Source organism: Jaculus jaculus, chromosome 4 (genome assembly GCF_020740685.1).
Source record: "Jaculus jaculus isolate mJacJac1 chromosome 4, mJacJac1.mat.Y.cur, whole genome shotgun sequence".
Taxonomy (NCBI): Eukaryota; Metazoa; Chordata; class Mammalia; order Rodentia; family Dipodidae; genus Jaculus; species Jaculus jaculus.
Genome location: NC_059105.1, coordinates 613987 through 640005, shown reverse-complemented (window position 1 = coordinate 640005; position 26019 = coordinate 613987). Strand labels below are relative to the sequence as shown.

The 26019-nt window shown below is 41.5% G+C and overlaps 1 protein-coding gene and 1 pseudogene across 3 annotated transcripts in view; both read left to right on the top strand.

Moving 5' to 3' along the window:
• Positions 1-26019, top strand: part of Farp2 (FERM, ARH/RhoGEF and pleckstrin domain protein 2) — a 194924-nt gene that overhangs the window by 63668 nt on the left and 105237 nt on the right. For all 3 annotated transcript variants that reach the window (XM_045147476.1, XM_004667766.2, XM_045147475.1), the window contains exons 3-5: positions 20490-20594; positions 22063-22105; positions 25167-25245. In XM_045147476.1, coding sequence (XP_045003411.1) covers positions 20490-20594; positions 22063-22105; positions 25167-25245 — 227 coding nt within the window. The remainder of the gene's footprint in view (positions 1-20489; positions 20595-22062; positions 22106-25166; positions 25246-26019) is intronic.
• On the top strand, positions 1816-8134 carry LOC105944713 (annotated as a pseudogene).

Genomic DNA, 26019 nt, shown 5'->3' with positions numbered 1-26019 from the left:
ATAACAGCAAGCCTCTACACAAACTGTTTGTAGCCCAGTTCAAGCAAATCTCTTTCTAACCCTCATAAGCCAAACCTCATAGTCCATAATTCTTACTGCATTCAATTCTGTTTCAGTTCTGACCAGAATAGTCCATCAAGCTGTATTTACAGCACTGTAAGGCATCTCTTAGGCCAAGGTTTCAAATCTTTCCACATTCCCTTTGAAAATCAGCTCCAAAAGGCCAAAGCCACACAGTCAGGTGTCTAGCAGTAATCTCACTTCTGAGTACCACTTTACTGTTGCAGTCAGATTCTCATTGTTGGTAGAAAGTACCCAACCAAGAGCAGTTGGTGGGAAAAACAGGTTTATTTTGGCTTTTCAGGTTCAAGGGGAAGCTCCATAATGGCAGGGGAAAACGGTGGCATGAGCAGAGGATGGACATCACCCCCTAGCCAACACAAGGTGAACAATAGCAACAGGAGAGTGTGCCAAACACTGGCATGGGGAAACTGGCTGTAACATCCATAAGCCCACCCCTAACAATACACCATCTCCAGGAGGCTTCAATTTACAATTGCCATCAGCTGAGGAACCTAGCACCCAGAACACCAGTTTATGGGGGACACCTGAATCAAACCACCACACCTGGTATTTTACATGGATGGTGAGAATCTAAATTTAGGTCCTGGTGCTTGCAAGGCAAGCATTTTGTCCAGTCTCTCCAGCCCTTTATTCTTTATGTAACAGTAAAGATGTATATCCATCTCATAAGTATTCAAATTTTTTCTTATCTTTTTAAAAATAAATTTATTTATTATTTATTTTTAGTAAATGTGTGATTTGTATAATGGTTTATATTGATCATCAACTTGACTGGACCTAAAGGGATTATCTAGATTAGGTTAGCCTCTGAGTAGCCTTGTAAGGGATTATTTTAATTAGATTAACTGAGGTGGGAAGAACTACCTTAATTGTGGGTAACACCATTTCATGGGCCCTGGACTGTATAAAAGGAGAAAGCTGGCTGAGCACCAGATTTCATCACTCTCTGCTTCCCTCACTATGATGGATATCACCAGCTGCTTCATGCTCTTTCTCCCCTCTATCCCCCATTGATGGCCTGTAACTTGGAACTGTACACTAAAATAAACCCCTCGTCCCTTAAACTGATTTTTTGTTTTTCTAAGGTAGGGTCTGACTCTAGCCCAGGCTGACCTGGAATTCACTATGTAGTCTCAGGGTGGCCTTGAACTCACGGCATTCATCCTACCTCTGCCTCCCAAGTGCTGGGATTAAAGGCATATACCACCACGCCTGGCTTAAACTGATTTTTGTCCTATATTTTGCCCTAGCAACAAAAAGCTGACTAACACAATTTGTGTATCTATATAGCTATATACATGGCATCACAAAACTTTCTTGGGTAAAAAGGAGTTGTAAGTTGAAAAAGTTTAAGAAGCCCTGGGTTTAGATTACCTTGGTTTGTAACACTATTCCTTGAGCACCTAAGATTTTAAGCTTTGTGTGATTTATCTCATTTCATCAGCAACCCCAGAACAGGTTCAGAGTACCCTCAGGTAGCATAGATGGTAGTTGATCCATCTTAGATGGGAACCAAAGTGCTTTCTTCTTACCCATGTAATCCCTCTCCCCTTACAATTAGGAAAAAAACTGATTCATGAGAGGCTTGTAATTATTTTATCTAACCCTTTTTACCCTTGAATTGCTATTACATTTCATTTCTGTTCATCCTGTATAACGTTTCAAATTCCTACACACTAGGCCCAGCTCCCCACAGACAGGTTATCCACAGGAGCAGTAAGAAGGCACGCTATGCCGCCAGATGTGCCTTCCACAGCGTCCCGTGTTCCGTGTGCTCACTCTCCTCTGCTTCAGCCTACATTTGGGGCTGGTAAGGACCAAGTTTTACATGTCATCCCTTAGCAAATGGAGTATAGATTGCATCTCTTTCAGTCTGCAGATCTGGGGAAAAGATTTTGTGGAGCATCTTTGGTCATGTGTCCCACTTGGGCCTGCAGATACAGGTGGAAAGTCACACCTGTCATATTCCTACAAGCAGATTGTAGGCCAGCTTGTTCCCAGAAGTACAAAAGCCCACAGGTCTCTCTACTTTCCCTCTGCTGTACACAACACATACTCTTGTGTAGTGCTTTCAAAACTGCCCACCTCCCATGGCTATTTTGCTGACCAACACTGTAGTGGATGGGTCCAACTGGTTTTATTGCCTCTTGAGTGTACAGTAGTTCTTGTTCCAGTTGGTGAGCAGTGAGGTTGGTCCCAGTATTCAACTATGTCCAGCAGTTTCCACACATTCTTGTGTGTCCATCATGTACACATTTGTGCTTCTGAGCTGTGAGTTGTGTCTATCTTGAGCCCTGCAACGTTGATGCAGAATTGTTCTAGAAAGTAGGTTGTTTCTCATTCTTTTGCTCGCCCCTCCCCCCCCAGGAGTGTTTTTCCTCTCACCTCATGTGCTGTCTCTTTGCCAGCTCTCTCAGTGTCTTAACCCTTCTGAAGGTTTCTATTGCACCACGTGGCCTACTGTTGGGCTTTAACCAAGGTGTTCCAGGCAGACCCTGGTCACTGCCTTAGCAATGGAGTCAAGTGTTTCTCCTCTCAAATCCCACCCACCACCCTTGGTGTCCTTTGAAACCAGTGGCAACAGGTGGATGGTGGGTTTCATGTTGTTGAGATCATGGGTTATAGTCTGGATGGAGAGCTGTGGTTGTGAGAAAAGTTGATGGGCTCTGGAATGTGGCCCTCCATGTCTGTGTTCTATTGCCTGTCACACAGTTCCCCAGAGTGCCATTTCTTACTCTCATCTCCCCTTTCACTCATCTGCAGAAGCAAAGAGCCTTTCTCTGCTCCACACCTATAAGGTACAGCTCTGCTTCCACTGTGAAGCATTTCTAGGCCACACCAACCCCATGAACAGTTCACTTTCAGCATTAAGATTCTAAGCCAGGGCTGGAGAGATGGCTCAGCAGTTAAAGGTACTTGCTTGCAAAGCCTGAAGGCCCAGGTTCAGTTCCCTAGTACCCACACAAAGCAAGATGCACAAAGAGGTGCATGCATCTGGAGTTTGTTTGCAGTGGCAGGAGGCCCTGGCATGCCCATATTTTTTCTCTCTCCCTCTCATAAGCAAATAAAAATACATTTTCAAAAAAGATTCTAAGCCAGGCATGGTGGTACCTACCTGAGCTATGTTGTTCTGCACATAGTAGCAAAACAAGAGAGGCTGTGGTGGTTGAGTCAGAAGACCCTACAAGCTGTTCCAAAGGCTTTCCAAAGCACTCCTCCCTGTGCTTGGCTCTTACATTCATTTCATCCTGAATACTTTACTGCCACTTCTCAGCACTTTGACAAGTGTTGAATCTCACCAATTGTGATCACCATCTGAATAGAGAAGCTTTTCTTACCAAAAGTGAGAGCAGTACTCATATTTGGACATAAACATAAATATTTAGAAGATAGCTTGGTGAGTATAATATATCCATTTTGCCAAACAATAGTAGCTCCCCCCAGGACTTAATGACCTTCCCAACCATAAGCTTTTGTTTTGGTTTGGTTTTTCGAGGTAGGGTCTCATTCTAGCCCAGGCTGACCTGGAATTCACTCTGTATTCTCAGGGTGACTCAAACTCACTATGATTCTCCTACCTGTTTCTCCTGAGTGCTGGGATTAAAGGCATGCGCCACCATGCCTGGCCCAACCATAGGCTTTTGACTGGATTTTCGGTACCAGGCATTGTGCCTTTATTTTGAATTTTTTGTTACTTTTTTTTTTTTTTTTTTGAGGCAGTTTCTCTCCCTGTAGCCCAAGCTTACCTCAGTCTCACAGGGACACTCCTAACCTAAATCTTCTGAGTGTTGGGATTAAAGGTATACACTACCAGCAGGCAGCAACTTATTTTTTTTTCTTTTTCTCTAAAATAAAATTTGCAAGGTGTGGTGGTATACTCCTTTAATTCCAGCACTCTGGAGGCAGAGGTAGGAGGATCGCTGTTAGTTTGAGGCTAGCTCAGAACTAGAATGAGTTCCAAGTCAGCCTGGACTATAGAGTAAGACACTACCTCGAAAAAAAAAGAAAATTAATAAAATTTGGGGCTGAAGAGATGGCTCAGTAGTTAAGGTGCATATCTGCAAAGCCTAATGGTCCAGGCTTCATTCCCCAGTACCCACCTAAAGCCAGATGCACAAGGTGACACATGCATCTGGAGTTCATTTTTAGTGTCTGGAAGCCCTGGCACACACATTCTGTCTGTCTCTCTCTGCTTGCAAATAAATGGGTTCATATCCCCAGAACCTGTGTAAGCCAGATGCACATGGTGGCACATGTATTTGTAGTCCATTTGCAATGGATAGAGGCCCTAATGTGCCCATTCTCTCTGTCTGCCTATTTCTCTATTTCTTTCTCACTCTCTCAAATAAACAAATAAAAGGTTAAAAAATAATTAAAAAAATAAAATTCTTTGAACACTAACACAAAATCATTTTTTTTTTAACTGGCTTTATTCATTGACTCCAAAACCAGTGGAATTCTTATTTTAAGTAAGTTGGTTGGTTTTCATCCTGTTCTTTTGAAATTTGGAAGTTCTCAATTGAGATTTTTCTCTTCATTTAATCCCACAAATCACATTTTCGTACTTCAAAAAGGTGTTGTGTGTGGTTCTTCTTCTTCTTTTTTTTTTTTTTTTTTTTGGAGGTTTTTCAAGGTAAGGTCTCACTCTGGTCCAGGCTGACCTGGAATTAACTCTGTAGTCTCAGGATGGCCTTGAACTCATGGCAATCCTCCTACCTCTGCCTCCCGAGTGCTGGGATTAAAGGCGTGTGCCACCACACCCGGCTGGGTCATTCTTCTATGTGCCCAACACTCACAAGGCTCAAATGGAAGGATTACTTCAGCTTAGGCGGTCAAGGCCAGCCTGGGCAACATAGCATGATCACTCATATCTCAGAAAAATCTTTTTTTTTTTTTTTTTCGAGGTAGGGTCTCACTGTGGCTCAGGCTGACCTGGAATTCACTATGTAGTCTCAGGGTGGCCTCGAACTCTCAGTGATCCTCCTACCTCTGCCTCCCGAGTGCTGGGATTAAAGGCGTGCGCCACCACGCCCAGCTCAGAAAAATCTTGATGAATAATAGAAATAGTTTCTTTACTTTTTTTTTTCATATTTCAAAATTTATTAAATGGTACCAGCAATAAAAATTGGAATTCACAGAAAGACACACAAGTGAACTAAACAAAATAATGCTTAATCTGGGCATAGTGGCACACACCTTTAATCTCAGCACTTGGGCGGCAGAAGTACGAGGGTGACAGTGAGTGCAAGGCCACCCTGAAACTACATAGTCCAGGTCACTCTGGGCTAGAGTGAGACCCCACCTCAAAAAAAATTTAAAAATAATAATGCTCACACAAGTGTAGAACGTCATACAATTCTATAGAGAAATGATACTTGTTTCAATAAAGCTGTAGTGATTGATTGGGCTGGAGAGATGGCTTAGCAGTTAAGCGCTTGCCTGTGAAGCCTAAGGACCCCGGTTCGAGGCTCGATTCCCCAGGACCCACGTTAGCCAGATGCACAAGGGGGCGCACGCGTCTGGAGTTCGTTTGCAGTGGCTGGAGGCCCTGGCGTGCCCATTCTCTCCCTGTCTCTCTCTCTCTCTCTGCCTTTTTCTCTCTCTGTCTGTCACTCTCAAATAAATAAATAAAAATGAATAAAAAAATATTTTTTTTTAAAAAAAGCTGTAGTGATTGGATATCCATAGATCCAAGTAATAAAAAGAACATGTACAGGTGCATCTAACCCCAGGCTTAATACAAAACTGCAAACTTTAAAGCTGTTTTTGTTTCTCATGTGTGACCTTAGATTACAATGTCATGTCACAATATCAAAAGGTTGAATATGTGAATGAATGCAAATGCATCATGCACTTAAATGTAAGATATGCATTTAGCCAGACAACAACAGACCTAAGGCTTATGATCTCCTCAGCCATAGACAGTTTCTTTACTTTTAAATGAGGCTGTTAAATTGTTTTATGTCATTGTGTCCATGTATCTTTTGTTGTTATTGTTGTTTTGTTTTGTTTTTTTGAGGTAGGGTTTCATTCTAGCTCAGGCTGACCTGGAATTTCATTCTGTAGTTTCAGGGTGGCCTTGAATTTACTGTGATCCTCCTAACCTTTGCTTTCCAAGTGCTGGGATTAAAGGCGTGTACCACCACACCTAGTATGTACCTTAGTTTTTGAGACAGAGTGTCTCACTAAACCTGGAGCTCACTGATATATACTCTGTCTCTCAAATAAGAATAAGTTGTTTGGGCTGGAGAGATGGCTTAGTGGTTAAGGCGCTTGCCTGCAAAGCCAAAGGACCTCAGTTCAACTCACTAGGACCCACATAAAGCAGATGCTCAAGGTGGCGCATGCAACTAGAATTTGTTTACAGTGGCTGGAGGCCCTGGCACACCCATTCTCTCTCTCTCTCTCTCTCTCTCTCTCTCTCTCTCTCTTTCTCTCTCTCTTTCTGTCTTCTATCTTGTTCTCTCTCTCAGATAAATAAGTGAAAAGGTCTGGTGTGGTGGTGCACACCTTTAATCCCAGCACTCGGGAGGGAGAGGTAGGAGGATCACCATGAGTTGAAGGCCACCCTGAGGATACAGAGTGAATTCCAGGTCAGCCTGGGCTAGAGTGAAACCCTACCTTGTAAAACCAAAAAAGAAAAGAAAAAGAAAAAATAATTTAAAAAAAGAGAGAATTTAGTTGTTTAAACTGGGCTTCATGGCATACACCTTTAATCCCAGCACTCAGGAGGCAGAGGAAGGAAGATCACTGTGAGTTCCAGGCCAGCCTGGGACTACAGTTGAGTTTCAGGTCAGCCTGGGCTAGAGTAAGACCTTACCTCAAAAAACTGAAAAAATAAATAAATGAATAAACTTTTTTTTCCCCCCAAAGGGAGGTCTCACTCTAGCCCAGGCTGACCTGGAATTCATTCTGTATTCTCAGGGTGGCCTTGAACTCATGGCGATCCTCCTACCTCTGCCTCCTGAGTGCTGGGATTAAAAGCGTGTGCCACTACACCCAGCCTGACTAAATTGTTTTTCAAAAATGTTCTTTGCAGTTCAGAAGGGAAAAATCAAATTCCTGCTTTCAGGGGTGGACACCCAAAACCTTTGCAATTCAAGAGTTCTCCAAAAGCAAATGTCAAAATGGGAGGAGGAAAATGTTAAAAATTAGAGAAAACAAGGGAGGGCGAGAACAACTTCCCAGAACTTCCTCCAGCACCCCATGGCCCAGAGTGTGAGAGGGGCCTGGGGCAGGCCCACTGGCCACCTGGGGCCTGGTCTTCTGCCCCCCCAGTGGCTGTGGGCAGGGGGAGAGACCTGGTCCTGAGCATGAGGACTGAAGCCCTAGCCTAGCCCAGCCCAGCTGCCTCCCTGATAGCCCAGCAGCAGATGTCCAGCTCGCAAAAGGCCCTGATGCTAGAACTGAAATCTCTGCAGTGGAACCAAGGGAGAGCTTCCTGATCACCCTGGTGGATGAGTCTGACCTCTACAACTGGGAGGTGGCCATCTTCAGACCCCCCAATGCTCTCTACAAAGGTGGCAACCTCAAGCCATATATTAAATGTCCTATTGACTACCCATATTCACCTACTTTCAGATTCTTGACCAAAATGTGTGCCCTAACATTTATGAGAATGGAGATGCATACATTTCAATTCTTCATCTGACTGTAGATGACCCACACAGTGGAGAACTGCCCTCTGATAGGTAGAACCCTACTCGGAATGTGAGGACTATCCTGCTAACTGTAATTTCACTGCTTAATGAGCCAGCACCTCTCCACAGCTAAGGTTATGTTCAAGAAATGGAGGGACAGTAAAGGAAAAGCCAAAGAATATACTGAAATCATTAGGAAACAGGTTTCAGCCACTAAGGCTAAAGCAGGAAAAGATAGAGTGAAGGTCCCCACAACTCTGGTGGAATACTGCATCAAAACTAAAGTGCCTTCCAATGACAACAGCTCAGATTTACTTTATGTTGATTTGAGTGATGACTACATTGATGATGATGAGGAGGAAGATGCTGATTGCTATAATGATGATGATTCTGGGAATGAAGAGATATGAAGTGTTCCTTCAGTGCTCCTGTACTGCCCTGCCTTCTCAGGCCAAAGGGAGAGAAGCAAGTAGGGTCCTAGCAGTGGCCCCTCAGCAAAATCTCATTCACAGGGGGTAGGAAAAACAAACACATCTCCTGATAACCCCCCTTGCTGATCTCAGTGTGCTTTTTACAGACCTTTGATGGAAAGTAACCAACACCCCACAGAATGTCTGAATTCTAGCATTCTTTACCCTTCCTTCACTGTATTGATTCCAAAACAAAACAAAAACCATCACCATCCAAACTCCCACCTCACTTCATCTCTACAGAATGTTCACAGTGAAACACCTTTGTCTGATTAGATCCCTAAAGACTTACTCTAAGACATCTAATGTTTTAAAGCTGGTAACCCGCTGGGAGTTCACGTGTCATATAGATTGGGTAGCAAAAGAAAATGTGGGATGGGGAAACAAAAAAATTAAAAACCCACAAAACAGACTTCAAGAAAAAACTTTGCCAAATTTTAGCTGCTCTTTTATATTATTATGTGTGCATTTATTCAGCCCATGGTAGTCAATTTGTTTCTGTCCTTCCTAAGCCTGGGAGATACAGTGGGCATCAGGGACTTACTTCTTGCTAAGTCTGATGAAATGTGCTTCTGCCTCCAAGAAACTGTCTTAACATGGAGGCCGTAGGTACTTTGAGAGAAAGCAAATTTCATTTTTTGAGATCCATTGAGATCTAAAGCCTGAAATAAATATTAGTTCTTTACATAGAACTGAACACTTAGTTGGTATTTATTTTAAAGGTAGGGCTTTCCCCCCTGCCCTGTGAGTGGGGTAAATCAGGAGGAAGTGGAAATTAGTGTGTGTGGAGGGGGTGTATTTTTAGTGATGACAAGATCAAAAAAATCACACCAGTTTCAGTTGATGTTATTGAGGGATAAAAGTCAGAACTAGTAGGTGGCCACTGTTGGGAGAGGAAACATCTATTTTATGCATTTATCCTGGCTTTCCTCTCAAAAAAACTTATTATGAGGTTCTATTGTGTTTTTTCTGTTAATTTATTTATTTAAGAAAGAGTAAGAGAAAGAGGGGGAGAGAAACGGAGAATGGGCGCTCCAGAAATAATCGTAACTGGTAACTTGAGAGATTAACTGTGAAATACCAGAATGAGGGAAAAAGATAAAGTATACAGAAATAGGAATTGCACTGAGCCACCAACCCTGAGGGCTCAAAGAAAGAAAACAACAAATTTGGATGGGCCTGCTCTCAAGGCTGAAGTTCAGACCCATTGGATGATGGCAAAGTTTGTAAAGCTGTTGTAAAACTGGTTGACAAGAGCCGGGCATGGTGGTGCACGCCTTTAATCCTGGCACTTGGGAGGCAGAGGTAAGAGGATTCACCCTGAGATGACAGAGTTAATTCCAGGTCAGCCTGGATCAGAGTGAGACCCTACCTCGATAAACCAAAAAAAAAAAAAAAAAACAGTTGACAAGCCAGGGTTAAAATGCTAAAATACACAAAGAAGTCAGTAGACGGTAAAAACCATACTGTATGCATCTGTCTAGAACGTCCAAACCCAGAATGGAAAAGAAACCCTTTCTCATGTTCCCTTTAATGCTGTGCTACAGCATCACAAAGCAAGGCCAAAAAGCATGAATTTGGAGTGAAGAGGCAAAACAAAAACTGGCTGACCCATATTAACAGATTCTAATTGGTATTTTCAGTTAAGGTATTTCCTTGAACAGTATAAGAGAATTATTTTGGGATCCACTTGGGTATCAGTGGATTCACTATCAGGCAAGTGTGCACATGCCTCCTAGTAGAAAATGATTTATGTCTTGTGGTTTCTTCTGACTTTGATGGTAGCTTGCTTGTTTTAAATTATTATTTTTTTTTCCAAGGTGGGGTCTCATGGTAGCCCAGGCTGTCCTGGAATTCACTATGTAATCTCAGGGTTAATTTGAGAGAGAGAGAGAGAGAGAGAGAGAGAGAATGGGCGTGTCACGACCTTAGCCACTGCAAATGAACGCCAGACACAGCTGGCTTACATGGGTCCTGGGAAATTGAACCTGGGTCCTTTGGCTTCGCAGGCAAGCACCTTAACTGCTAAACCATCTCTCCAGCCCTTGTTTTTAATTTTTTTTTTATTATTTATTTATTTGAGAGCGACAGACACAGAGAGAAAGACAGATAGAGGGAGAGAGAGAGAATGGGCGCGCCAGGGCCTCCAGCCTCTGCAAACGAACTCCAGACGCGTGCGCCCCCTTGTGCATCTGGCTAACGTGGGACCTGGGGAACCGAGCCTCGAACCGGGGTCCTTAGGCTTCACAGGCAAGCGCTTAACCGCTAAGCCATCTCTCCAGCCCTAATTTTTGATTCTTCTTCAGAGTGGGTCGTCCTGTTTAGCCCTAGATGGCCTGGAACTTAAAGTCTTCCTGTCTCAACCTTATGATGGTCTCTTTTGTTTTAAGAATATGGAATTTGGGGATAGGAAGTTAGTGGTTAAAGGCAATTACTCTGCAAGCCTGCTTACTGGAGTTATGATCTCTGGCACCCATGTAAAGCCAGGCACAAAAAGTGGTTTATGCATCTTTAATTGCAAAACACCTATGGAAAAGGGAAGCAGAGACAGGAGAACTCCATAGCTCATGGAGCTGGATTGTTTAGCCTTCCCAGATGCAATAAGAGAACTCCTATCTAAAATAAGATGGAAGAAGAACAATGACCAACACCTCAGGTTGTCCCCTGACCTCCACACACACTGTAGCATACACACACAAATATGGAACACACAGAGACACACTTCTCCCTCTGTGGTACAGAGCTCATCCCAGAAGTCGAAGCAGCCATTGATATCTCCCACATGTAACACCCATCCTATGACTTCCAGTGCTGTTTAGAGTAGAGCTTGGGAGACAGCATTTCATGAATATGTGAGAACCTAAGACTTGTGCCAGGTGTAAGAGAGGGATGCCTGTCAATAGTGTTGATGACCTTTCAACAAAGCTAGAATGAATGAAGCTAGACTTTCCTGTGGGTGCTCAAGATTATTTTCATTGTGCCATGTAATATCATAAAAGGCAATTTGGGGTTGATCTAACTACACCAGAGGATCTTGAACAATTAAGCTAATAGCACAGATATGAATTTTGTTACAGGAGAGGGCAGCTCAACAGATGGAGGAATTATGACTTGGCATGTAAACTGTAAATGGGCACATGAGGCAAGCAAGCTGGAGGACAAACTCAAACTGTTTGCAGAAGAATTTTCCCACAGCTGAAAGACAAAGAATAAAGCAGCACTTTGTTAGTTGAGCTTTTGTACCCATTTCCATCTAGACACAGTCTTTAATGGCACTTTTGTGGATGTAGATTTTTAACAATGTGCTTTGTGTCTAAACTTGGAGACAGACTTCAATGCCATGACCAACTCGAATAGTGAAACATTGAACATGAACTTTTTTTTTACCCTATATTTTGCATGTCATTGGTGGCTTTGTTGTCCAATGGGACATAGTTATAACTGCAGGTTTCTCTTCAGCTTTGAGTCAGTGATACCGGTGTTCTGTCAGAGTATCCAACCTTTGGACATTGTGGCATGACATTATTTACAGATATGTTAGGCCACATTCATAGCTGTCCTGGGATACATGCAGGCCACAGGTTGGACACACCTAGTTAGGTCTACAGAAAGTCTTTCCATTTTATCTCAAGGAAAGTCTTACTTTACCTGATCCTTGTGTTGGTGAAAAGCAATTAAAGTCCAACTGAGACTTACTTTAGAAACAGAAGGTAAACTTTTAGTATAGAAGGTATGAAAGGGTAAAATCATGTGTTATGGTTCAGATAGGAAGGGCTTCACCACTCCAAAAAGGCTCATATATTGAAGGCTTGGCTCCTGGCTGGTGGGGTTACTGAAAAGTGATTAGATCATGAGGGTTCTGACTTTATCAATAGATTAATTCCTTGACACATTTATAGTTGAGTGGTCTATTAAAACATAGGACAAACTCGGTGTGGTGGCACACGCCTTTAATCCCAGAACTCGGGAGGCAGAGGTAGGAGGATTACCATGAGTTCAAGTACATCCTGAGACTACATAGTGAATTCCAGGACAGCCTGAGCCAGAGTGAGACCCTACTTCAAAAAACAAAAACAGGGCTGGAGAGATGGCTTAGCGGTTAAGCGCTTGCCTGTGTAGCCTAAGGACCCTGGTTCGAGGCTCGGTTCCCCAGGTCCCACGTTAGCCAGATGCACAAGGGGGCACACATGTCTGGAGTTTGTTTGCAGAGGCTGGAGGCCCTGGCGCGCCCATTCTCTCTCTCTCCCTCTATCTGTCTTTCTCTCTGTGTCTGTCGCTCTCAAATAAATAAATTTTAAAAAAAAATAGGACATGCTGGATGTGGTGGTGCACGCCTTTAATCCCAACACCTGGAAGGTAGAGGTAGATGGATTGCTGTGAGTTAGAGGCCACCTTGGACTACATTATGAATTCCAGGTCAGCCTGGGCTTGTGGGAGACCCTACCTCAGGGAGGAAAACAAACAAACAAACATAGGACATAGTTGTAGGAAGTAAAATGACTGGCAGCATGCCTTTTTTTTTTTTTAATTTATTTATTTATTTATTTGAGAGCAACAGACACAGAGAGAAAGACAGAGGGAGAGAGAGAGAGAATGGGCACGCCAGGGCTTCCAGCCTCTGCAAACGAACTCCAGACGCCTGCGCCCCCTTGTGCATCTGGCTAACGTGGGACCTGGGGAACCGAGCCTCGAACCGGGGTCCTTAGGCTTCACAGGCAAGCGCTTAACCGCTAAGCCATCTCTCCAGCCCCAGCATGCCTTTTGAAGGGTATATTTTGTCCCTGGGCCTTTCTTCTCTTGTTTGTTCTACTTTCTGTTCCCCGTGAAGTGAGCCACTTTGTTCTACCACATGCCCTCTACCCTGATGTTCTGCCTTACCACGGGCAGTCCCAGAAGCACCAGAAGCCAGCCATAGATTGAGATTTCTGAAACTGAGCCAGAATAAGCCCATCCTCTCTTAAGTTGATTTCTCAGGTATTTTGTCTCAATGACCCAAAGTGACTAATGTACTATTATCCATGCTTTCATAGATTTGTTATAAAATCTAAACTGTAAAGATTAAGCCTGTTTTTTCTAGTAGCTTGGTTGTCTTCAGGTTTGTTCAGTATCTTCCTAAAATTATGTACCTCACTGGCAGCCACACTTCTGTGCTTCTGGAGAGCAACCCAGCAAAAGTCAGAGCTGCGCTGCCCTAACCTGTTTGTAGCTCAGCTTGCTCACAGACTTTATTTGTGGTTTGTACCATACCTCATGCAGTACCTCTTACTTCTGGTCATATTACATTTCCTCATCTTCTAAAAACTTACATTGGATGAGACATCAGTCCTTATGACCAAATAAGAGTGTTTCTCCTAGTTATTAAGTGGTTTATTTATTAACACATCTGCCTGCTATATACAAAGAAAAGAATCTGGGAGAGTGTCTTATATACAGATATATAGATATAAATAGCTAGCTAGCTAGATTTTTTTGTTGTTGTTTTTTCGAGGTAGGGTCTCACTCTAGCCCAGGCTGACTTGGAATTCACTGTGTAGTCTCAGGCTAGCCTCAAACTCACAGTGATCCTCCTACCTCTGCTTCCTGAGTGCTGGATTAAAGGCGTGTGTCACCATGCCTGGCCAGTATTTTATACTTTAAGTTGAAATCTCGAGAAGCTAGCTGGTATCTGTCCCTAGGAAGAACTCATTCTGTTGAAAATAGTGACATATGTAGTGATTTGTTAACTCTTCTTGTTCTCCTGAAACATATGGATCTAAGAGAATATATTTTAAAAATGATTTGTTTAAAATCTAGACTAGTATGCATTTTGTTATAGTGTCCTTGGAGAATTTGGTCTCGTAAAATGAAATTTTTGCTCTCTAGAATTTTTCTCATGGTGGTCTGGCTTGGTTTGGTGTTTGTTTGTTTTCCTGTTTGTTTTTTGTTAGGGTCTCTTTGACTACCTGTAAAATGAAGCTACCTTGCTTCTAATCTGTATCACTGGGATTACAGGTGTACAAAACCTTGCTGGATCTCACTTCTAGGAATTTTTTGATTTCTGGTCAGATATGTAAGTCTTTAATTTTGAATTGATTACTGTATATGAACTTAGGTAAGGGTTCAGTTTCTTCCTTTAGCATGTGGATATTCAGTTTTCCCAGCACTATTTATTGAAGAGATTATTCTTTTCCCATTGTGTCTCCTTGAAAAAAATTAGTTGGCAATGTTCAGTTTATTTCTGCATGTGTGGCATTTTGCCAGTACAATACTGTTTTGATTAATGTAATTTGAAATCAGGAAGTATGATGCCTCCAATTTTGTTTTTCTTTAATTTTTTTTTTTTTCAAGAGAGAGAGACAGACAGAGTTAATCCCTGGTTAATTATTCTCTGAATTTTCTTTTCTTTCTCCTTCCCCTCCTCCCCCATCTTTTCCTTTTTTTTTTTTTTTTTCAGGTAGGGTCTCGCTCTAGCTCAGGCTGACCTGGAATTCACTCTGTAGTCTCAGGCTGGCCTTGAACTCTCAGTGATCCTCCTACCTCTGCCTCCCGAATGCGAGTGCTGAGATTAAAGGTGTGTGCCACCAAGTCCGGCTTTGAGCTTTCTTGTTTTAAAAAGATTTATTTTTTTATTAGAGACAGAGTGAGAGAGAGAGTTGAGAATGGGCATGCCAGGACCTCTATCCACTGCAGATGAACTCCAGACACATGCACCACCATATGCTTCTGGCTTATGTGGGGACTGGATAATCAAACATAGGTCCTTAGGCTTTGCAGGCAAGAGCCTTAACTGCTAAACCATCTCTCCAGCCCCAATTTTGTTGAAAATTTTTATTTTCAAGATTGTTTTTGCTGTATTGGTGTCTTTTGTTGTTTTATGCAAATGTTATTTTTTTTATTTCTATGAGAAAGGCACCAGAATTTTGATAAAGGAATTGTACTATTATATGTTTTCTATAAGAAATATGCTATTTAAGCTGGGCATGGTGGCTCACGCCTTTAATCCCAGCACTCAGGAGGCAGTGGTAGGATTGCTGTGAGTTCAAGGCCACCCTGAGACTACATAGACAATTGCAGGTCAACCTAGGCTAGAGTGAGACCCTACCACACAAAAAGATTAAAATAGAGAAATATACTATTTAGATTCAAAAAGGCACATAGGCTAAAATGGGATAGAAAAAGATACAGTATGAAAGTGTGTGCGTGTGTACAATACACATATGTGTGTGCACATATGTATGAGTGTGTATCACACTGGGAATGTAGTTGAATGATAGAGCACCTGCCTAGTGTTCACAAAGCCTTGGTTTGGATCACCAACACTGCAGCAAATAAAAAATAATTAAAAATAATTTATTTAGACTGGAAGTAGGCATTAACCCAGATTTTGGGAGGCTGAAGCAGGAAGATTAATGCAAATTGAGGATACCCTTCCCTACTTAATGAGACCATGTCTCAAAAAACAAGCTAGGGGCTGGAGAGATGGCTCAGAGGTTATGGTTGAGACCTGTGTTCAAGTTCCCAATACCTATATAAGCTGGATGCACAAAGTAGCTCATGCATCTAGAGTTTATTTCCAGTGGCTAAAGGCTCTAGAACACCCATTCACGTTTGCTCTCTCTCCTTGGAGATTTTTTTTAAGCCACAGCTGCTTGTAGATCTTCACTGCCAAGACTGCCTGCTTTTCTGAGTTCTAACTCAAACCTACACAGTACTATCATAATAGGAGGAAAATACGATGTTGTCAAAATAAAAGAGACTGATTGAGAGGGGATATGATGGAGAGTGGAGTTGCAAAGGCAAAGGGGGACGGGAGGAATTACCATGGTTTATTGCCTATAATTATGGAAACTGTCAATAAAAAATAATAATAAAACCGGTATGGTGGCGCACACCTTTAATCCCAGCACTCAGGAGGCAGAGGTAGGAGGATCACCATGAGTTCGAGGCCACCCTGAGATGACATAGTGAATTCCAGGTTGGTCTTGGCTGGAGTGAGACCTTACCTCCTCAAAAATCCAAAACTAAATAAATAAAATAAATAATAATAAAAAATATTTTTTAAAAAAAACATTTTATTTCTTCCATTCTATTGCTTCCTTGAATTCTAACTGGAATCCTAAACATACTTGCCCCAATACTTTGGCCTTTTTCATTGTTTTCTCAATAATTTCCTTTGCTTTGGTCACACACAAAAAAATAATTTATTTATATCAATGTCGTGAGTAAAAATTTAGCCAAGCCAGGCATGGCGGCACATGCCTTTAATCCCAATACTTGAGAGGCAGAGGTAGGAGGTTCCCCATGAGTTCAAGGCCACCATGAGTGTACATAGTAAATTCCAGGTCAGAATTCCGGGGCTAGAGTGAGGCCCTACCTTGAAGCAGCAAAACAAAACAAATTTAGCCGAGCATGGTGGCATGGCACATAAGGCAGAAGGGTCGGGAGTTAGAGGTCACCCTCTGCCAGCCTGGGCTCCATGAGAGCCTGTCTCAAGAAGAAGGAGGAGGAGGAGGAGAAAGAAGAAGGAGAAGGAGAAGGAGAAGGAGAAGGAGAAGGAGAAGAAGAAGAAGAAGAAGAAGAAGAAGAAGAAGAAGAAGAAGAAGAAGAATTGAGGAAATTGAATTTAGTTAGATGTCAACAAAGATTATTCTGGCATTAATTATAGAATTTTGTTCTCAACAAGTATTCGTGTGATACAAGACTAAATTTCCTAGTATTATTTTTAATTACCTTTCTATCTTTTGAATAAACTTTGCATTATTATGGCATAATACTTAACTGGCTTATATTTGCCAATATTTCACTTAGGATATTTTCAATAATTTCCATAAATTTGATTTTTCTTTAAGGATATGTTGCTGTGTGTGTTTAGGTTATAGAAAACCTACATCTCAGTGCTTTGGAGAAATTTCAAATTGTGATTTATGAAAGCACTTGAATCTGGTGGGTTTTGTGGGAATTAAATGATTTCAGGTGGCACAGAGCTCACAAAATTCCTTTTGTTACTTAAACTTGAGAAATGTTAGCTTAGTAAAACTATGTTCCAGTGCTAGAGAAATGGCTTAGCAGTTAAGACACTTGCCTGCAAAGTCAAAGGTCCCATGTTTGATTCCCTGGTACCTACATAAAGCCAGATTCATAAGATGGCCTCCAGCTACTGCAAACGAACTCCAGACACATGTTCCACCTTGTATATCTGGCTTATGTGGGTTCTGGGGAATTGAGCCTGGGTCTTTTGGCTTTGCAGGCAAGTAGCTTAACCACTAAACCCTCTCTCTAGCCTGCAAGCTATCACTTTTAACAGCTGAGCCATCTCCCTGGCCTCCAGCCCCAGTCTTGAACTTGACCAGCTCTGTAAGCAAGGAGAGACATGAGCAGGGTGCATAGCCATGAGCTCCACGTGGCTATCCTGGTGAAGTGGATGGAAGTATAAACAGAATGGCTCTGAAAGGCTTTCTAGAATAATTGGGTTTGGGGATGTTTGGGCTATTTGTGGCAAACATCCTGTGGTTGCCATCATTTTCTACTGCTTAGCCACTGAAAAGGGTTTGATTGGTCAGTCTGAGAAGTACAGACGTAGGGGCATTCATTAAAGCCCCAGAGCTTCAGAAGATGGCCACCACATCAGAGAGTCCTTTCTATGAGGCTGTAAGAGATGATATCAGAGTTACTCTGTTATTTTAAAACTATATTTACAATGTAAGGTTGCTCTATAGCTCTTCTATTTTTAAGAAGGTGTTCATTGTACTTTTTTCTGTGTGTTCTTCTTTGTTATGAGTTATCTCAGAGTTTTATTTCTCCAAAGAATTCTCCTTCTAGCACAGGCCCTGTAGTTAACACAGAAATTTTGCTGGTTAAACTTAAAGGAAAACAGTGTCCTTTTGGAACAATGAAAATTAGCCTCTCCTCCTACTTGCATGTTTTGATTTGCAAAATAGTTTGTCTGTGCCTCTTGTAAGAACAAAGAAAATAAAGCCCTACTTCTTCCTGCCACTGTTCAGAAGTCCTTAAGACTTGCTGTGTATTCTTCAAACTTTTTAAAAAAGTTTATTTGTATGAGAGAGTATGTAGATGAAAGAGTATGGGCTTTCCAGAACCTCTTGGTGCTCTAAATTCTAGATGGCATACACAATGCATCACATTGTGCATCTGTGAATCTTGCTTTATGTAGGTTCTGGAAGATTAAAGCCAGGCTTGCAGGTTTTGCAAACAAGTGCCTTTAGCCTCAGAGTCACCTCCACAGTCCAACCTTCAAATTTATAATATGTATACCACTTATATATAAGACAAAATTCTATTACATGTATTGTATGAATAAGCAGATCTTTAATTTTCTTATTTATTTATTTATTTATTTTTTAGATCTTTAATTTTCTTCTTAACTCATATGAAACACTTTCTTCCATAGTATATCTAGAGAGTTCTCTATTCTCTCTGAGAGTTAGTAATTTTCTATTATGGTTATACTATTACTCATTTGGAGATCTCTATATATATTTGACTTTTCAAGATAGGGTCTCACTCTAGCCCAGTCTGGCCTGGAATTCACTAGGTTGTCTCAAGGTGTCTTCAAACTCATGGCAATCCTACCTCTACTTTCTGAGTGCTGGGATTAAAGGTGTGTGCCACCATGCCTGGATTTTTTTTTTTTTTTTTGAGAAAAGATTTATAGAGCCCAGGCTAGCCTGGGAACTCACTGGATGGCCCAGACTAGCCCTGGACTCAGCAATTCTCTTGCCTCAACTTCCCAGGTGCTGAGATTACAGGCATGCCCATCATGTCCTGATACTATTACTTATTTTACTAGCCCTTTACTAGATAGGTCCCTGTATAATTAGCTTTGTGTAGTTTATAAAGATGTCTATAGGGAAGAGTTCCAGAAGTGGAATTTCTAGGACAAGAAAATGCACATTAAGTTGTAAAAAATGTTTTCAGATTTCCTCCCCAAAGGTCACAGATATGAATTCATTCTCCTCAATACTGTGTAGAATGACTTTGATCCCGTGTGATAGGTGAAAATGAAATCTCACTGTTTTAATATATCCTAGAACTAATTTATTAATGCCTAAGCAACATTCGTTTTTCTTTACTCAGCTTATGAGTGAAGTGAAAGATAAATTATATTTATTTAGTATGATTTTGGATTATAACTTTGTTAAACATGTTTCTGTTCAGAAGTTTTGCATTTCAACAGCCTACTCACTAACGTGAAGTGTTACCAAGTAGTAATTTATTCCCTAGGATTCTGTGTAAGCAGACACTTGTTTTTTGTTTTTTTTTTGTTCTTGTTTTGTTTTGTTTTTTGAGGTAGGGAGGGTCTCACTCTAGAACAGGCTGACCTGGAATTTACTCTGTATTCTCAGGCTGGCCTCAAACTCACAGTGATCCTCCTGCCTTTGCCTCCCAAGTGCTGGGATTAAAGGTGTGCACCACCACACCTGGCTTGACCCTTGTTTTTTAGCACTGTGGTAGTTTGAATGGATGTCCCCCAATAGATTTAGGAGTTTATTAAAGGTTGTAACTTAGTTCTTCAGCAGCCTGGCTGGAGGAGGTGTCACTGGGCATGGATCCTTGGGTTTAGCCCTAAGGTGTGTTTGGAGGTGGATCTGATTTCCAGCCTAAGGTGTGCAGAGTGCTTGAGCTATGCCTGGGGTTCCCAGAGTGTGTTTGCTTTTGGATGGTGGTGGTTTTTCTCTCTGTGTGGATATGAGAGGGTCAGCATCTTCTACCATTATGGAAGTTCTCCTGGATCTGTAAGCTTCAAATAAATCCTGTTCCTCCCATAAATTGTATCTGGTTTGGAGGTTCATCCCAGCAACGTGAAGCTGACAACAAGCACATATCAAAATTATATCTAAAATGTTAGCTGAAATGGTTGCTATACTCTAAAATTTACAAAGAAATATGACTGAAACTAACAATGTAAAATAGATTGTTTTTGTTTTTATTTATCTTGGAATCTATTTTAAGCACAAGCACTTCAGACTCATTCATTTGCTTTGTGCTTGTAAATCTTTGTGATACAATAGAAGGCAAGATGAAGCAAGAAACTGAAGTTTTAGCTGGGTGCGGTGGTACACACAGGAGCTAGAGGTAGGAGGATCATGGTGAGTTCAAGGCCACCCTGAGACTACATAGTGAATTCCAGGTCAGCCTGGGCTAGAGTGAGACCCTGCCTCAAAAAAACAAAAAACAAAATACAAAAAAAAAAAAAAGAAATTCAAGTTTTTTGTGAAGGATATAATTTTTACCAGTTTTCATAAATCCTCACTGTTTTCCTTCCAATTCATGAGTTTTTTCTCATCTGTGTCTGCAGCCTAAGTGCGATGGCCAGGTATTACTGACACAAGTGTGGAAGCATTTGAATCTCATCGAATGTGACTACTTCGGGTTGGAGTTTCAGAACATCCAGTCCTACTGGGTATGTAATTTTGATTGTTTTTAGAAACAATCTCTGGCTGTGTTATAGATTGAATTAGATAGATAGATAGATAGATAGATAGATAGATAGATAGATAGATAGATAGATGGATGGATGGATGGATGGATGGATGGATGGATGGATGGATGGATGGATGGATGGATAGATAGATAGATAGATAGATAGATAGATAGATAGATAGATAGATAGATAGATAGATTGATTTGCCCAGGCTGATCTGGAACTCACTATGTAGCCTAGGCTGGCTTCAAACTCACAGTGTTCTGCCTCCCTCAACCTCCCATGTACTGGGATTAAAGACATGTGACACCTGCTGTAATTTATATCTGAGAATTAGCACATTATTCTTATCAAAACTGTGCTACTAGAATACTTTATTATTAGCTGCAGGGACTATATCTTCCTATAAGCCTGAAGACACATCCTCCCTATACTCGTTCCCTCCATTAGGACCTGTGCCAAGGAAAACCTCTAATATATCCTTCCAGATAATCAGGTTGAGAGAAGATTTTTGAGTTAGCTTAACTAGGTTTTGCCATATTTTACTTATTAGATGAACCTTAAAAAGTAGGGTGCTTTAGATTTGTAGATGTAACTGCCTAAAGAAACCTACATCAGGGCAGAAGAGATGGCACAGTAGTTAAAGGCACTTGCTTGCAAAGTTTGATAGCCTGGGTTTGATTGCACAGTACCCACATAAAGCCAGATGCACAAAATAGCTCTTGCATTTGGAGTGACAAGAGGCCCTGGCGTGCCCACTCGCTCTCATTCTCTCTATTTCTCTCTGCTTGCAAAGAAAGAGAGGGGGGAGGGGAAGGAAGGAAAGAAGGAAGAAGGGAAGGAGCCAGGCATGGTGGCACATGCCTTTAATCCCAGCACTCAGGAAGCTGATGTAGGAGGATCGTTGTGAGTTCGAGGCCATCCTGAGACTACATGAATTCCAGGTCAGCCTGAGCCAGAGTGAAACACCCTACCTCATAAAACCAACAGAAGAAAAAAAGAAAAAAATGGAGAGGGAGGGAGGAGGCAACCTGCATCAGCAGCAAGGCTGTGTTTGCCTGAACTTCCTTGTTCTGGTGCAGCGCAATAGCCATCTTTCACACAGCAGCACTCTCATTGATTTATTGTTTACAGATGCCATGTGTACCAAATATTTGTTGTTAACACATACCCTAAAATTTTTGATATTCATTCTGTTCATGTTCATGTGTTCTGCTTAACTCCATAGTGGTACACAGTATGACAATAAGTTTTATGCCATCCAAGCATCTCGAAGCAGGCACTGCTCATCAACCTGTACTATTATCAAGATGTGATTTAAATCATATATTCCTGTCATAAAGATTTTCTTATTTATAGATATTTTACATTGTATGTCATAGTTATTAAGTGAATTAAATGAAGATTTTTCTAATAGGTTCATTCTCTTCTGTTAAATCCTCTTTAGATTTGGCTTGAACCTATGAAACCCATCATTAGGCAAGTACGAAGTAAGTCCTTTTTAACACTTTAAAATTTACTCACTTAAGAGGCTTTGTTGTAGAATGTTCAAACTTCAGGTGTATTCATACAATCACTATGTGTAGGTGGTAGTGAAGTAATCACAGTGGATAAATTTATGTACTTTAAATTACAATAAGCAGGGCTGGAGAGATGGCTTAGCAGTTAAGCACTTGCCTGTGAAGCCTAAGGACCCCTGTTTGAGTCTCGACTCCTCAGGACCCATGTTGGCTGGATGCACAAGGGGTGTATGTGTCTGGAGTTTGTTTGCAGTGGCTGGAGGCCCTGGTGTACCCATTCTCTCTCCTCTCTATCTGCCTCTTTCTCTTTCTGTCTGTTGCTCTCAAATAAATAAATAAAAATAACAAATATTTTTTAAAAATTACAATAAGCAGGCAGGAGAGAACAATGGATTTAATTCAGATCATGCTTAGGTAACTTGCCTCCAATTTGAAAGTCATAGGATTTTTTTATACTTTACTTTTCGTCCAGTTTGCAAAATAAAATAAACAATTTCTCTATTAGTTGTGAGAATGCATTGAGACATCTCCTTTAAGAAGGATTTTGTTGTTTTAGATTTGAGGATTTGGTATTTTGGTTTTTTGTTTTTTTTTTAAGGCAGGTTTTCACTGTAGACAAGGCTGATCTAGAACTCATTCCATAGGCAAGATTGGCCTTGAACTCACAGAAATCCTCCTGCCTAAGCCTCCCAAATGCTAGGATTACAGGCATGAACTACCCAAACAGGTTCTAGTTTAAAAAAAAAAAATTAAGACCAAGTTTCATGTAGCACAGATTGGCCTCAAACTTGCTGTATAGCCAATGATGAATTTGACCTCCAGATCCTAATGCCTCCAACTCCTGACTGCTAGGATTACAGGGGTGTGCAATCATAACTGGTTTTTATGTAGTGCTAGGGATCAAACCCAGAGCCTTGTGCATGCTAGGCAAGCACTCTGCCAACTCAGCAACAGCCCCTCTATTTTTAATTTTTAATTTTTTGCTTGTACTTATGTGTCATATGTGGTGTATGTAGTGTATGCATGTATATGTGCCCATGTGGCATTGCATACACTCACCTACTGTGGTTGGAGTATGTATACTTGACTCTTACTTGAGCCAGTCTCTAACTGATTCAGGAGCCTGTTGTTTTTTTCATGGGCTCCAGAAAGTTTTGGATCTGTGCTCCCTTTTGGGACTTAGGTTATAGATGTGTATGGCCACATACAGCTGTTTATGTAGGTCCTGGGGATCAAACTCAAGCAGTCTCTCAGGCCCTCATGATTGCACAGGATGTGCTTTTAACCATTGAGCCATCTCTCTAGCCCCAATTCAAAAGCCTTTTTAAATGTTTGTTTATTTATTTGAGACAGAGAGACAGAATGGACATGCTAGGGCCTCTTGCTGCTGCAAATGAACTTTACATGTATGTGCCACCTTGTGCATTTGGCTTTACATGGGTACGGGAGAACTGAACTTGGACTAGCAGGCTTTGCAAGCAGGAGCCTTTAACCACTGAGCTATCTCCCCAGTCCCCCAATTTAAAAAAGAAGATTTAGCTGGGCGTGGTGGTGTATGCTTTTAATCCCAGTACATGGGAGGCAGAGGTAGGAGGATCACCATGAGTTCAAGGCCACCCTGAGACTGCATAATGAATTACAAGTCAGCCTGGGCTAGAGTGAGACCCTGCCTGAAAAAAAAAAAAAAAAAAGAAGAAAAATTTAAGATTTGTTTATTTATCTATTTGTTTATTTGCAAGGAGAAAGAGAGAGAATGGGCATGCTAGAGCTTCCAGCCACTGCACACAAACTCCAGATGCATGTGCCACTTTGTGCATCTGGCTTTACATGGGCACTGGGGAATCGAACCTGGGTCCTTAAGCTTTGCTGGGAAGTGCCTTAACTGACAAACCGTCTCTCTAATCCCCCACCCAATTAAAAAAAAATTGTTTTAGGGCTGGAGAAATGGCTTAGCGGTTAAGCGCTTGTCTGTGAAGCCTAAGAACCCCGGTTCGAGGCTCGATTCCCAGGACCCACGTTAGCCACATGCACAAGGGGGCGCATACACCTGGAGTTCGTTTGCAATGGCTGGAGGCCCTGGCTTGCCCATTCTCTCTCTCTCTATCTGCCTCTTTCTCTGTCTGTAGCTCTCAAATAAATAGATTAAGTAAACAAAAATAATTTTTTTAAGATTTTTATTTTTACTTACTTGAGACAGAGAGAAGGGGAGGGAGAGAGAGAGAGAGAGTGAGAATGGGTGCGCCAGGCCCTCCAGCCACTGCAAACAAACTCTAGATGCATGTGCCACCATGTGCATCTGGCTTACTTGGGACCTGGAGAATTGAACCGGGGTCCTTAGGCTTCACAGGCATGCGCCTTAACCACTAAGCAATCTCTCTAGCCCCCAATTTAAAATTTTTAATAAGTAATTTACCTGTTTTTAAGGGTTCTTTGAGTGATCTCTGCCTAAAGTAAAAGATTTGAAATGTCTTATATATATGATTAGTAAGAATTTTATTTTTAAATATTTAATTTTAGTTATTTATTTATTTGAGAGACAGGCAGGGAGAGAGAGAGAGAGAATGGGCATGCCAGGACCTCTAGCCATTGCAAGTGAATCCCAGTCGTATGTATCACCTTATGCATCTGGCTTATGTGGGTCCTGGAGAATTGAACCTGGGTCCTTTGGCTTTGCAGGCAAGCATCTTAATGGCTAAGCCATCTCTCCAGCCAGAAATTTCTTTTGTGTTGTTGTTTGCTTTTTTCGAAGTAGGGTGTCACTCCAGTCCAGGCTGACCTTGAACTGACTCTGTAGCTCCAGGCTGGGCCTAAACTTACAGCAATCCTTGTACTTCTGCCTCCCAACTGCTGGGATTAAAGGTGAATGCCACCACACCTGGCAAGAAATTTATTAATGTTATTTTATTTAAAATAAAGAATGCCTTAGCATTCATTTGAAACCACTAGCCCAATTATATGGTAATATGTGGAATGAGAATACATATAGAGATTCACTTTATCTGTAAAGTTTAATTTTTTTTTCTTCTTATAGGGCCAAAGACTGCAATGCTTCGCCTGGCTGTAAAATTTTTCCCACCTGATCCTGGTCAATTGCAAGAAGAATATACAAGGTGAAGAGTTCACTCTGATCTAGAGCTACTGTCAACCAACAGTGGGGCTTGTGTTCATTCATCTATTATGAATGATTAATAATGAAGGCGCTGGGGCTGGAGAGATGGCCTAGTGGTTAAGGCACTTGCCTGCGAAACCTAAGGACCCAGATTTAATTCCCCAGTACCCATGTAAGCCAGATGCACAAGGTAACACATGCATCTGGAATTTGTTTGCAGTGGCTAAAGTCCATGGCATGCCTATTTTCTCTCTCTCTCTCTCTCTGCCTCTTTCTTTCTCTCTTTCAAATAAATAAATAAATAAATAACAATATACTTAGAAAAAAGAATGGGGGGGGCTATAGAGATAGGTTAGTGGTTAAGGCACTTGCCTGCAAAGCCAAAGAACCCAGGTTCGATTTCCTCAGGACCCATGTAAGCCAGATGCACAAGATGGCGCATGTGTCCCAAGTTCATTCGCAGTAGTTAGAGGCCTGGTGCACCCATTCTGTCTCCTCTGTGCCTCTCTCTAAAATAAATTTAAATATATATATATATATATATATATAATGAATGAATTAGCATGTGCATAAATATTAATAAATATAGAGTAGTTAAAAAGAAACATATATTGGCCAGTCATCCAGTCATGGTGATGGTGATGCATTCCTTTAATCCCTTTAATCGGGAGGCAGACGTAGGAGGATTGCCATGAGTTCAAGGCCACCCTGAAACTACATAATGAATTGCAGGTCAGCCTGGGCTAGAGTGACACTCTACCTTGAAAAAAAGAAA